Source organism: Alternaria metachromatica (genome assembly GCF_023757995.1).
Source record: "Alternaria metachromatica strain BMP 0045 chromosome Unknown scaffold_11, whole genome shotgun sequence".
Taxonomy (NCBI): domain Eukaryota; kingdom Fungi; phylum Ascomycota; class Dothideomycetes; order Pleosporales; family Pleosporaceae; genus Alternaria; species Alternaria metachromatica.
The window spans coordinates 1,025,677-1,037,685 of record NW_026055502.1 but is presented as its reverse complement, the minus strand read 5'-3'; the positions used below and the strand labels follow the sequence as shown (position 1 = coordinate 1,037,685).

Sequence of the window (12,009 nt, the reverse complement as noted above, 5' to 3'; positions counted from 1 at the left end):
CCCCCCCCCCCCCCCCCCCCCCCCCCCCCCCCCCCCCCCCCCCCCCCCCCCCCCCCCCCCCCCCCCCCCCCCCCCCCCCCCCCCCCCCCCAACTATAATATGTGGGCACATGCGACACGCATAGATCTGTATCGACCTTGCAACTATACGGACCACACTGCTCTACAGCTTCTCTCCGGGTTGTTCAAAGAACTGGAACGGGGTTTTCCATCTGGTGCAGTGCTGAGATTGCTTGCGATATGTCATGCGAGCTTGCCATTGAACTTTGGACCTTCGGACAACGCATGGGATGGGTATGTTATCGGGTATCAGGGGAATGGCTACACTGTCTTACCAAACCTGATGTTCAACATGAAGGTTGATCCAAGTGCCATTGGCTTCAGATGCGAGAACCTAGTATTCGCAAACTTGCCTGCGCATATCGTAGACGGTAGTGTCGAGACTACACAGTCTGACGATTGGGCAAGTTATGCCACAGGCACAGGCGAGGGAAATGACCAGTCTATAGTACCCAGTCAGTCTAGTTTCGTAAGCGAGCCACGCCAACAGCCTCCGGACGTTCCACTTTACATCAACTTCGAGAGAGCAAGACCAGACTATGCCCCAATGCAAAGACAGATCGCGCTTGTTGGGAGAGTTCATGGAGAGTCGATAGGTGTTTCCGGAATCTATGACATCATGGTAGTGGTGGTTCAAAGCCTTAGCAAAGCGGAGTCTCCCTGCCCTGGGCATCCTTCACGAGCTAAAGCTTTGATCATCAAAGCTTCTACCTGGATGTCCAAGAGGCACAAACGTCCCATGGATGGTACCAACCAGTATCATACGTATTTACCCACCGGGGGCGACCAGGCATGGGCGGTGTTTCTTGCGGGTCAAGTCATGGGTATCGATGGACGGGTTTCTCTCGGATGTTACGATTGCACCCTGGAGGCAGACAAGCGCCATCCTACTACACCGGACTTCAGTCTAGAATCAGAGGATGAATACCCAAGGGTTGTTATCGGTCTCTGATCTATTGACGGAGTAAGATCTGCAGATAATTGAAAGGGATGGTGTTCCTACATATGTACAAGTAGGGCGACTGTAGATCCCAATGATTTTAAATTTAATGAATTAGCCAAATCTGAGAACTCGCCTCCACTAGCGTTCATCGAGGGTATGAAAACAAGGGATATAGAAACCGCTTCAGCTCGATGTATGCGGGGCCGAAGCTCAGATGTGAGTGGTGACTGCTTGAAAGAGGAATGGTGCCAGCGCCTTAGTACCTCATCCAGTCGACGAATACCGAGTCTTTACACCTTTTCGCTTCCTGACGAACTTCAAATAGAAATTATCGAGATTAAAATGAGATGATCGATCAAGACGGCAACGTTAAGATGATCAAGATCATAATGTGTACCTCATCCAGTTTGTCTTTCCTTCTTTGCTGTCTTCGCTTGCGTTAACTTCATTTACTTCCTTCCCCACAGACTGCAACTCTTCCGCAGTATCCTCTATCTGCATCGTAAAACATATCCCCATTCTCCCGTCAAGCAGGCTTCTTGACATCAACCTTGTCAAACTGCGTCGACGAGAACAACACCCGTGTAGAAGTCTTATGTCTCAATCCATTAACATCACCCTCTTTTGCAACCTGGTCCTCTTTACTCTTCCTCCCCTTCTTCTTCCCGGCCCTATTCCTCTTGTCCAACGGCGAATGGCACACGATCTGACTCGTCGGTCGATGAAGCGCAGCTTCGGAGTTCGAATGGGTCGAAGAATTATATCGCGGTTTTGGTAGTTGCATCGAAACTAGGTTCTCGTCCGATTGAGTTTGTTTTGGGGGTCGGATTGGCTGTGAAGATGGTTTCGTAGGGTTGAGGCTGGACTTCCACTTCTTTAGTGTTGTGCTGAAGAGCATTTTGCGCGTTCGTTCGACGCGGTCGTCGTCGCCGCGTATCGTGGGATGCAGGCGCGTCTCTCGCGCCCACGGTGTTGGAAGGTCTAGCGAAGGTGCGGTGCAGAGTAGGAAGCAGCGATTCGAGCGAAACGATCGAAAAGGACATTGAGCGACATCATATCATAACATATGCACTGATATAACGGTGATTTTCGCCGTGACTACGAATGCGTTGCTTCCCTAGCTAAAAGCGGCAATCTCCTTACGTGACGCGACGTGTGACGAGCGATGGATGCAAACCGCGCCGCATAAGAGTCGTTCTTGCATACCCGGTAGCTCTTCGGCAAATTCCACGAGGCCATAGCCAGGTTCCTGGAACTCGCTGTAAACTCTATCTCTCGTACAAGGAACTTCCCATCGCATGTTACAGGACTTGGGGTGAGAAGAGGTAGAGTTTGGTGCTGCCCGTTAGTTCTACGGACCAATCCACATGTTCGCAGCGGGATTGCGGCACAATAGCGGAACAACGCCCGTCGGCCCCGACCGTACCTTCTCAAGTTGGTTGTGCAATTTCATGAGTGGTTCCTTCGAATTTGTGCTCAAAGCATGTGGCTTGCAGTCTGTGGCATGAATCTTGGGGGGATGCGGCACGGCTGCGTTCGAACAGGGGTGCGTCGGTACCCGACGTAATGCACAAGAAGGAGCGAAATTGCATCCGAGAGGATGCTGCGTGCCTAGACTACAGGGTAATTTATCTTGTATGTAGTCAGCATGACGATGGAACGCGTTACAGACAGAGGCTGAGTAAGCTCTATGTGAAGGGCGTTTAGAGGCTGGCTGAGCGATACGACGACGTTGTTGTTCCCCAAGGGCCGCACCGCAATAATCTGTGAACTAAGGCCGAGCCAAGCTCAGACGCAATGGCGGTGTTGTTATCGACGCGTACTAGCTACTATGGGAACACTACGAAGTCGATAGTTTCGCACACGCATACAGATAGGCCGATCTCCCAATGGTGCGTATCGCAAACTCTCCGTATGCACACCTGAAACATTGGCTAAAGATCTGAACGGCGTCTTCCATCAATTATGGACCTGGGCTTATCGTACAGGCTCCACCACCGCAATATCTGGGGATGTTCGTGAAACCAAGAGCGCTTCTTAGCTGATCAATCGCATCGTGACCTCGACCGTAGCAAATGTGCCTGCCGAGACTGGCATAGCCCTGAGCAAAGTCGGTCCAATACCCCTCCAAAAGCCACCCAAGCCCTCGCCCTTGTACGTCTTCGCGAAGCAATCCCTCATACTCTTGTACTTCTGATCCTTGCCAAACGCATCACTCTGCATCTTGCTCTTGATTACCTAAAAGGTGGGTGTACGAGGTCAGTATATGTCTCACGTGCACTTCGTACATGGGGAATTTTGAACGTACATCGAAGGGATATGAACTGATCCACAGCACTTCACCCGCAAGTCCACCATATGCCGCGACCTTTAGAGTAGAGATCTCCTTCCGGTCAATTCCGTTGCGTGCAGCGTCCGCGTTCATCATGTACTCAAAGGCGGTGAACCAACAGCCGTAAGCTTGTGCTTCGCGCATGAATGTGACAGCTGTGCCACGGTAGACACCGCCAAGTACGCCTTGGTGTGCCGAGAGTTTGCGCACGCAGTCGATCGGGCCGGCATAGAGACGATTTGGACCGTGGGGTTGTGTTTGCAGTCTTATACGGATGTGCTCGATGGGGCTGGATAGAACGGTATTGGCGATACCGGCGAATGCACCGGCGGCATAGTATTGCGAGTATGACAATTGACCTTTTCCAGTCTTGGCTTCGTTACTGGCTTCGAAGGCACGTCGCGCATAGTGGAAGCCGCCGAATTGGATTGATACACAAGCTCCGATTCCGATGAGTGGTGTCAGTGTGCCCTTGTAGAAGGCGAGGGCTCCTTCGTTTTGGTAGATCTTGGTCGCTGCGTCCAGGGCACCAGAGTATTGTGATGTTGTTTGTAATCTCACCTTGACAATGTCTGTCGAAGTGCGAAGTCAGCATATGTCTCACACGCAGTTCGTAGAGATTTTACCAAAAGGCTGTCCTATTAAGACTTGCGCAACTCCTCCCACTGCACCTGCGAAGAGGTCTTTGAGTGTTCGAGAAAGACCATCCTGAACTGGAAGCTCTTCCTCAATATGAGGTTTCGACATGTTGCTCCTGCTCTTTCTGTGTTGCCGATATCTCTTCTTGCTCGCTGCTCTCTTATCTCCGTCAACACGGACCCTTTAGAGGGGTAGTTACGACGTCACCGGTCTTGAACGCACTGTTTGCGCTCCTTGCCTAAGTGTCGACAGGTGCAGGATGTCCCTGTAGCTTTTTGTTGGTATTAACAGTTTGATGCTATTGCGAGGGTTTTCAAAGTTGTCCAAGGGCTTTACAGGCCAATGGCGTGCTCGTGCACAGACGCGCTAGCGATGCCTTGGATAGCCGACGGGGTGGTTAGCCTCGAAGCGGTCATCGTTCGCACTACATCCTATAGGTACAGATCGCGATTACTGCTGACTGATACATATTATTGAGCCTTCTGATATAATCCGCGAAGCGTACCACGGAAAGCGTCCAGTCCATGTGCAACGTGCGCCAGCTAGTATGTGTTCTCATTCAAAACTTGATGTGAATTCTTTACAGTATGAAATCGACAGTGATGCAAGGAAATATACATACGCAAGATGTGAGACGCTGTAGAAAATGAACAAGAATCAGACAGCCGCCCGGTTTATCCCGTGGTTTCCCCATTCCCGCTAATCGACATATCCATGCCATGCGTATACAAATGCTTTGCGCCCGTAACATCGACGCATATATACAAGTCAAGGAAATAAACGGGAAAGCAAAGTGTGTATAAAACAAGCAGGTCGTGCTTCATGTCCCATACCACATCTCAGCGAGCCCGTGAACGAACGACAAGTCCCCAGGCTATTGGTAAACGCCTGAGACTTATGTGCAATGCGTAGCAACATAGGAATGCAACTACCAGCACTTCAGCCTCCTCCACCAACTCTTTTTGGGCTCGTCCTCATCATCCTTCTCATTATCCAGATACGCCGCCGAAGAGTTCGGGTCGCGGTTCGGATGCGATTGAAGGGGAAGAGCGGCAGTTCGGTTCGCAGGGCCGTCTCCGGCAGTGAGTCTCCGCGCTTCTACTACACGACGTACGAGCACTGTCCGTCTTGTTAGCCATGTCTCTGCCGTCATCTGCGCTGCAGGACTTACGCGCAAAAGTCTCCTCAATGTTGACCATCTCCCTCGCACTCGTCTCCATAAATCCGCACTTTCTCCGCCTCGCCCACTCGAGACCCGTCTTCGCTTCTACCTGTCTTTGGCCCTGTAAATCGCACTTGTTGCCTACCACGCACTTGATGGGCGGTATCTTGCCATTGTCTAACCGGTTCTCGGTCTCCATTTCTATCATCTCCATGAAGTAGTCGAGCGCGTCGAGCGAGTTGGCAGATGTTATATCGTAGACGAGGAGGAAAGCGTCGGATTGCAGGTTCGAGGCGGCCCAAAGACCGCGGTATTCTTCTTGGCCGGCCGTGTCCGTGAGCATGAGGTAGTAGGGGACGCCATCGACGGTTCGGGTTACGGAGTATGAGTCTTCTGGAGGGGTGTTAGTCGTGTGAGGCTACAAGTTGCGACGAATTCGCGCGCAGGGGGATGTACCTATTGTTGGGTCGTACTCAGATGTCCATTGGCTTCTCACGAGCCGCAGCGTAATCGAACTCTTTCCGCATCCACCATCACCGCACACTGTAATCGTGATTCTGTTGTTCTCGTCCATTGTGTCCTTCTCTTGCGCTTGATTCTGTGTCTGCGATTGTAATTCTTGTGACGTGTATGCGCTCCCGTTCAGGCGGTATTCGTGTCGTAACCGGATCCGTTTCGAGTCGTCAACTCTCGTGGGTGCGCTTGTCGCAAACCGTCCTTCCGAACCAAGCACTCCCTTTTCTCGTGTCCCGTGGTTCCACGCAAACGCAATCCTTCCAAGTTCCCGCGCAGATATGTATGGTCCTGCAATTCGCGTTCGGAATGTGTCGTCGGAATAGGTCACGACTTTGGCTGAGGTCCGACCAAAAGTAAACCCACGACAATAGAAACAAGAAAAGATATCGCGCGTAGGCTTCGCAAGTTCGCGTTATCGTCGCAGCGGTCCAGACAAACGAAGAACCAGGAAATGCAAAAGAACAAAAAGGCAGAGGCAGCGCAACGCAGGCGTTCCTCTCGTATGTGTAATACCGGAAAGCCAACCAACAAATTAATGAAGCGAACAGTGCCCCCAGCAGAACGGAACGGTCCCTAGTACTATCCAAAGCCGCACAGCGTTAGAAATGAATCAGGCATGAAGCTCAACCCAGCCTAGGACTAAGTGAAAAAAAGAAATGAAGGACGAAGATCGCTTCCAAAAGCCCAGCCCGTTACCTCTTTTGCGTGCAAGTATCCGGGGACCATGTCCCCCATCGGCTCTGCTGCGCGCGCAAAGTTTCGGTGCGAAAGAGGGCCACAGACCCTTGTACCCTTGCATCGCGCGCGCCGCTTCGACATGTCATGGCACGCACCAAGGAAAACCCACAGACATCAGAGCCCAGATAAGGCGCTGCCAGAACGCTCAGGCCGCAGGGGATCGAAGGATCCAAAGGATCAAGCCCGGAAGACGGCCCCACTTGTTTGATTGGGAGGCTGGAGCGGGCTTGGGGAGGGGGGAACGAGGGAGGCAGTCTGCCAGAGCCCAAGCCATGTGGGTAACAACGTGCGATGGACCAAAGTTTATTTGCCATGTTGAACTTTGAGCTTTCGTCATTGGAGCTCATGGCCACGGGTCTCGATGCCGAGGCACACGAAGTTTTTCCCACCTCCAACTACCGTTCTCGCAATACCCAACCCAACGACTCCTCACAAGATCTAGGTTAGGCTCAGAGAATACCCAACGAGTTACTCGGCATGGCGTTTTCCCTAGGCCCCCCAAATCTAGATGCTATCCATGGAACGTAATCTGCCATGTGTCCAAGAGACTTGGAACTAAACCCAGTGATGCCGGGGCTAACTGTCCGGGAACCTGCATGCTGCCCAGCTTCCTTCCTGCCAAACCCCCTGTTCGGTTGTGTTCCTCTTCCTGCTTCCGTGGAACACATGCAGCGTTCTAGCGCCACATCACGCGCATTCTAGGGCTACATCCAACACACCCTCCCCGACCTTGTCAATGTCCCACGCGCCTGTCGCAGGTTGTCAGACTCCAAGCGAGGACAAGGCCGACATCAGCGTCGTAGGTTGGACTTGGGATGCCCGTTGTCTTATCGTACTTCGTGTTCGCTGCCAACCTTGGAAGCCGCGCAGTTGCGGTGCGCCTCGTACAAACAAACAGCCGTGCAAACATGCTAGGATTACGCACCAGATATGGGCAAAAGGGCCTTGTTATCCTAGTTAGCGGTTGATGTTATGATCTGACTTGACGTATGACAAGTGAGGCCACTCGACGCCACAATTGCGGCGGGGATGGATGGTCGCGTCGCGTCACTTCGCTTCGACTCGAATCGTAGGCGAGCGAGCAAACAAGCGAATCGACGAGATGTGCGGGTGGGGGAGAGATGCGAAAGAATTAATGGGTCAAGGGCAACGTTGGGGTTCGCCATGACGCTTCAGCCAGGTCATGCAATCGCGTTCCACTATTCATTTTGACATGATCTGATCTGATGCGACATATATGATTGATTGATTGATGAGTGATACCGTCCGTACGCGTGCGCCCCACGCGATCCTGATAAGCCATCCCGTACCGTTGCCAAACGTCGTTGATATATACAACAGAATAAGAAGACACCTGATAAAGTGTGCCCAAGACATGTACATGCATATTGCGCCTCATCTCTCAGCCTCCAATTTGTGAAACCCGCAGTCGAATAGCTCGACCACACGCCAAACCTTCCCCACGTTGTTGACCCAAGTCGTAAAACATCAAACGGATATAGAAAGAAAAAGGATGTGAGTCTAAAAACTCCCCCATGAGAAGCTCGCTTCGAGCAAGCGAATGTGAAGTTCGTTAAAGTGAATATAAGTAATGGGGTATCGTTTGACCAAAGCGGAGAATGACACGAAACAGGAGAGAGAAACCGCGAAGAAGAAGTAAGAAGACGACGTTCAGATCCGTCGTGCTTATGATTCCGGCTCCGTCACTTCATCGATCGACGGTGGGGGAATGAAGCCCTGTGAAGCAGCAACTTCTATACGTGGCGCCTTTGCAGCATGCGACTCGCTGATGCTACCTTGTTGCGGCGAACGTTTGGTGGAAGTGGCCATTGGCGAAGGGATAGTAGACTGTTGTCCGCTCTCCGTCTTCGCATGAGGAAGAATAGTCTGATGACTTGAGTGGCTTGTAGGAAAGTGGCGTGGCGAAGCACTCTTTTTGCTCTTGTCACTGGCCGCAGACGACGTTCTAGGTGACACTCGTCCTTGCTGTGAGTGTCCCTGTTAGTTTGATTATGTGGACTAGATGTGAGAAGATTAACTTACCTGTTTAGCCCACCGTAGTCCGCACGAGTTGCACAAGTCGCGGTTGCCCGATGGACCTCGCCGCCACTCGGGTGTTGTTCTTGTATGGCAATTCGCACAGTCCTTCTGCATCTGACCTGCGCCCTTTCTGCGCTTCCTCTTCTTTTTGGCTGCCAATAAGCTCTGAACCTCTTCGGCCAGGTATCGGTTTCGCTTTTCCATTTGTCGGAGCTCGTATTGCCAGCTTGTGCTTCGTGTCGTCTTCAGTTCGTCGAACACGTTATCGTCTGAAGCAAGACTTTGATCCTGGTGTCCAAGCTGTAGACCGTTGTGGCCAGCAAACGTCGCAGGCGATTCCTCGGTAGTGATGAAAAGAGGATTTGTGTTTGATGTGTTTGGCGTATTTGACCCGGTGTGGCCGGTCAGAGATCCTGCGGCGGGCGATGCTGCTCCTGACATCTGCGTGTGTACAGAGTTATGAGAGTCGCGTTCATGCTTGGTGTTCGTGTACATCGATGGGCGGCCAGCATTGCTATTTCGCGAATACTTGAGAAGTCGCGTTTGACCAACGACAAAGGTGGGTTTCTGGCCCTCGATTGCATCTCCGGGGTAGATGGTTGTGAAAGCCTGGAGGACCTGGCCACGCTTGTTGATCATTTCGTGCTTGACTTCACCTTTCCTGCCACCTCTGGCAAGCTCAAGGATACGGCCGAACTGGATCTTAGACTCTTGGCGCATAAGAGATTGTATGCTTGTGCCCACAAGCTCCTCGGGTTGCTTGTCGAGTAACTGACGTACGTTGGACGAGACGTACAAGAACATGCCTGACGTAGACATTTTGGTCCAAAGTTCGTTGTCACCAACGCCTCCGGATTCGCGTACGATAGCCTTGCTGAGAGTATAGACTGGGCGCTCGCGACCCACAAGGATGATGCATTTCCGGCCCTTGCCTTGCTCCGTGTGAAGGGAACCGTGACCTTCGAACCACATGTAGCCGCTCTTCTTTCGCCGTATCCTAAACACGACATTGACCGATGCGCCGTTTGTGGTTTCCTTTAACTCTCGTGTAACCGGGACGATGTCGCTAGGATGGCAGACAGAAGACAGGGCAGTCCCAACAAGCTCACTTGGGTCGTACTCTAGTATCCTGTTGCTGGCCGGTGACAGGTATAAGAAGAGTCCCTTCAGCGACAAGACATGGACGACGTCGTCGCTGTTCTCAAGCAGGACCTTGTCCCAGATACGTCTGGTCATCTCCGAGTCACCGCTACCGCTGTATGCAGCGAGCACGTTGGACACCTCATCCTTGGAAATGGTCTGACCTTGCTCGGCTGCTTGTGGCTTGTGGTGGTCGCTGAAAACGTAACTGGGCATCGACATTCCGCGTTGGTAGTTGACTCGGTACGAACCGTCTATAACATGATCAGCTCACACACGAGGTGTTGTGTTAGATGCGGAAGCCCACCTGAGTTCTTGTTCGTCATGGCTCCAGGCTGCTCGACTAGATCGACCTGGAAACCAACGAAGAATTTCATCTTGCCGCCAGGCTCCCAAGCGATAGGGATCATAGTGAGCAGGTTCATGAACGGCTGGCCGCCTCTTCGGTAATTGATCAAGCTGATCTGCGCCTCGGCACGACTCTCGATCATGTTCTTGAGATAGTATACCGAATCATCGTCAACGTAGTTGCGTTTGATACCCGATTCTACCTTGCCGTCAGGTGCTTGTAAGAAACGGCAATTCCGCCCGAGGATCATATGTCTCGTGTAGCCGGTCAGTCGTTCGAAGTTCTCAGAGCAGTAAACAATGGGAATGTCGTCCAGCTCGGCATCGCAAACGACGAAAGCGCACGAAAGATCAACGGAGCCGATGTCGATCTGGGGTTCAGGTCGAGTAGCTACGCGCATCTATTGGCATATCAGTATGTCAATCTCAGTACACTGTGTCGATACGTACCAGCACTCCGAGCATGTCAAATCCGGTCGACGAGTACGCATTTTTGAACTGCGTCTTCATGTGTGGGTTGTTCGCTTTGGTTGACGGGAACCCGCCGGTGGGCGCCTGCCACGGAATCTTGAAGTCTGCGAGTTGCTTCTTCATGACCTCTTTAGACAGATCTTGAGCAGGGTCCTGTGCGACGGGTTGTTGGTTCTGCAGTGAGGCCAGGGTCATGCGCGTTGGAACACTGTTGGAAGAATGGTGTTCACTTTGGGGCCGGGAGTGGGACCGCATGCTGGACTGGTCCTGGCTGGTCGACCGACTGAGGAAGCTGGATCTGCCGGACTTGACTTCTGGTGTATTGTTTAGGGACGGACGTTTGAACTGGTCTTGGGTCTGGCCTGACGGAGTATTGTCTCCTTGGGGAGCAGCGGGCACTGGTCCTACAAAGTCCTGCTGGATGGGCGAGTCCAGCATGGGTGTGTTAAATTGGCTGCCTGGGAACATGTTCATGTCCATGGGTGTCATGGCCATCGAATCGTCCATGTCCAAGGGCATGTTCATGCCGTTCTGATACGATCCCATGTCCAGGTCGAGGGAGTTCTTCTGGTGCATGGGCGAGGCGTAGGCAGAGCCAGGACCGCCCATGGTCGGAAAGGGAGAAGCCTGGCCTTGGAACTGTGTGTTGATGTTGAGGTCGGCAGCCGGCATTTGGTCACTCTGGATGTCGGCCGTGGTGCGCGGAAAAGCGGTGTTGTTGCGCATCATGTTGTCCATGGCAGCGGTTGACATGTCGAATTGGAAATCGTCCATGTCTCCGCCATTGGGATCACCGAAATTCATCATGCTCAGCCTGCGCGTGTCGGGGCTGCCCAGGTTCATTTGTTGTTGTTGCTGCTGCTGTTGTTGGGGCCCTCTAGCGTATACGGGCATACTCCGGCGGCGGTTGTCCTTGTCGTTCTGCGCGACGATGGAGTCCAGCGACTGGCCCTCGACCATGTTGAAGCCGTTCATGCCGTCCCCATTCATATTCATCATCATGTTCCCATTGGCGGCCGGGTTGAAGGGCCGGGTGGGATATGGGTAGCCATTCATGGTGGCGGCTAGGGCGCTACGGGCTCAAGAGCGGCAGGAGCAGGCAGTGTCGTCCGGCACGGGGTTGTAGGCATCCACGGGTGTGGGCGGCGCCCGAGGGCACGGCGGTGGTGCGCTATCGCTTGTCTCGCTGGTGATGTTGGAGTCGCGGCGGCGGGGCGTGCAGCGTCTGACAAGCGACATCCGGGGGCGGCGACAGATGGGGGGGGGCTCCTCGGCCTGGGTGCAGTGCAGCAGGACGGGGAGTCGTCTGGGGCAGATTGGGCGGGTGAAGTTGGGATGCGAAGAGCGAGCATGTGTAGCGTCAGTGGAATGCGCTAGGTGCCAAGCCAAAAGGCCGCGTGCGGGATAGCTGCAGAAGATGACGGAAGCATGTCAGTGGCTTCACGCGAGCAATTATCGGGGGCAGCCCGGGCACAAGCACTCTCTGAGCACAGGCGGAGCGGCATGGGATAAGCAAGAGGCGAGCGACTCTGCAAGCAGGGACCAGCTATGGTATTTTGCACTTTGCCATGCTCTGCCCTACCGGTGGGACCGATGCACGCAGCCCCCCTCGCTGCGGTCC

General features: G+C 53.1%; 2 protein-coding genes across 2 annotated transcripts; both read right to left on the bottom strand.

Annotated features, from left to right (window-relative positions):
- Positions 1–3,039: 3,039 nt before the first annotated feature.
- Positions 3,040–3,292, bottom strand: J4E83_005782 (uncharacterized protein; the record flags this gene model as incomplete). The annotated part of the gene is made up of 2 exons (XM_049332699.1): positions 3,040–3,240; positions 3,284–3,292. 2 exons carry the CDS (start codon positions 3,290–3,292, stop codon positions 3,040–3,042), a joined length of 210 nt encoding a protein of 69 aa, XP_049188507.1.
- A 4,783-nt stretch (positions 3,293–8,075) lies between these two features.
- On the bottom strand, positions 8,076–11,444 carry J4E83_005781 (uncharacterized protein; the record flags this gene model as incomplete). The annotated part of the gene is made up of 4 exons (XM_049332698.1): positions 8,076–8,387; positions 8,433–9,823; positions 9,877–10,318; positions 10,368–11,444. 4 exons carry the CDS (start codon positions 11,442–11,444, stop codon positions 8,076–8,078), a joined length of 3,222 nt encoding a protein of 1,073 aa, XP_049188506.1.
- Positions 11,445–12,009: the final 565 nt, after the last annotated feature.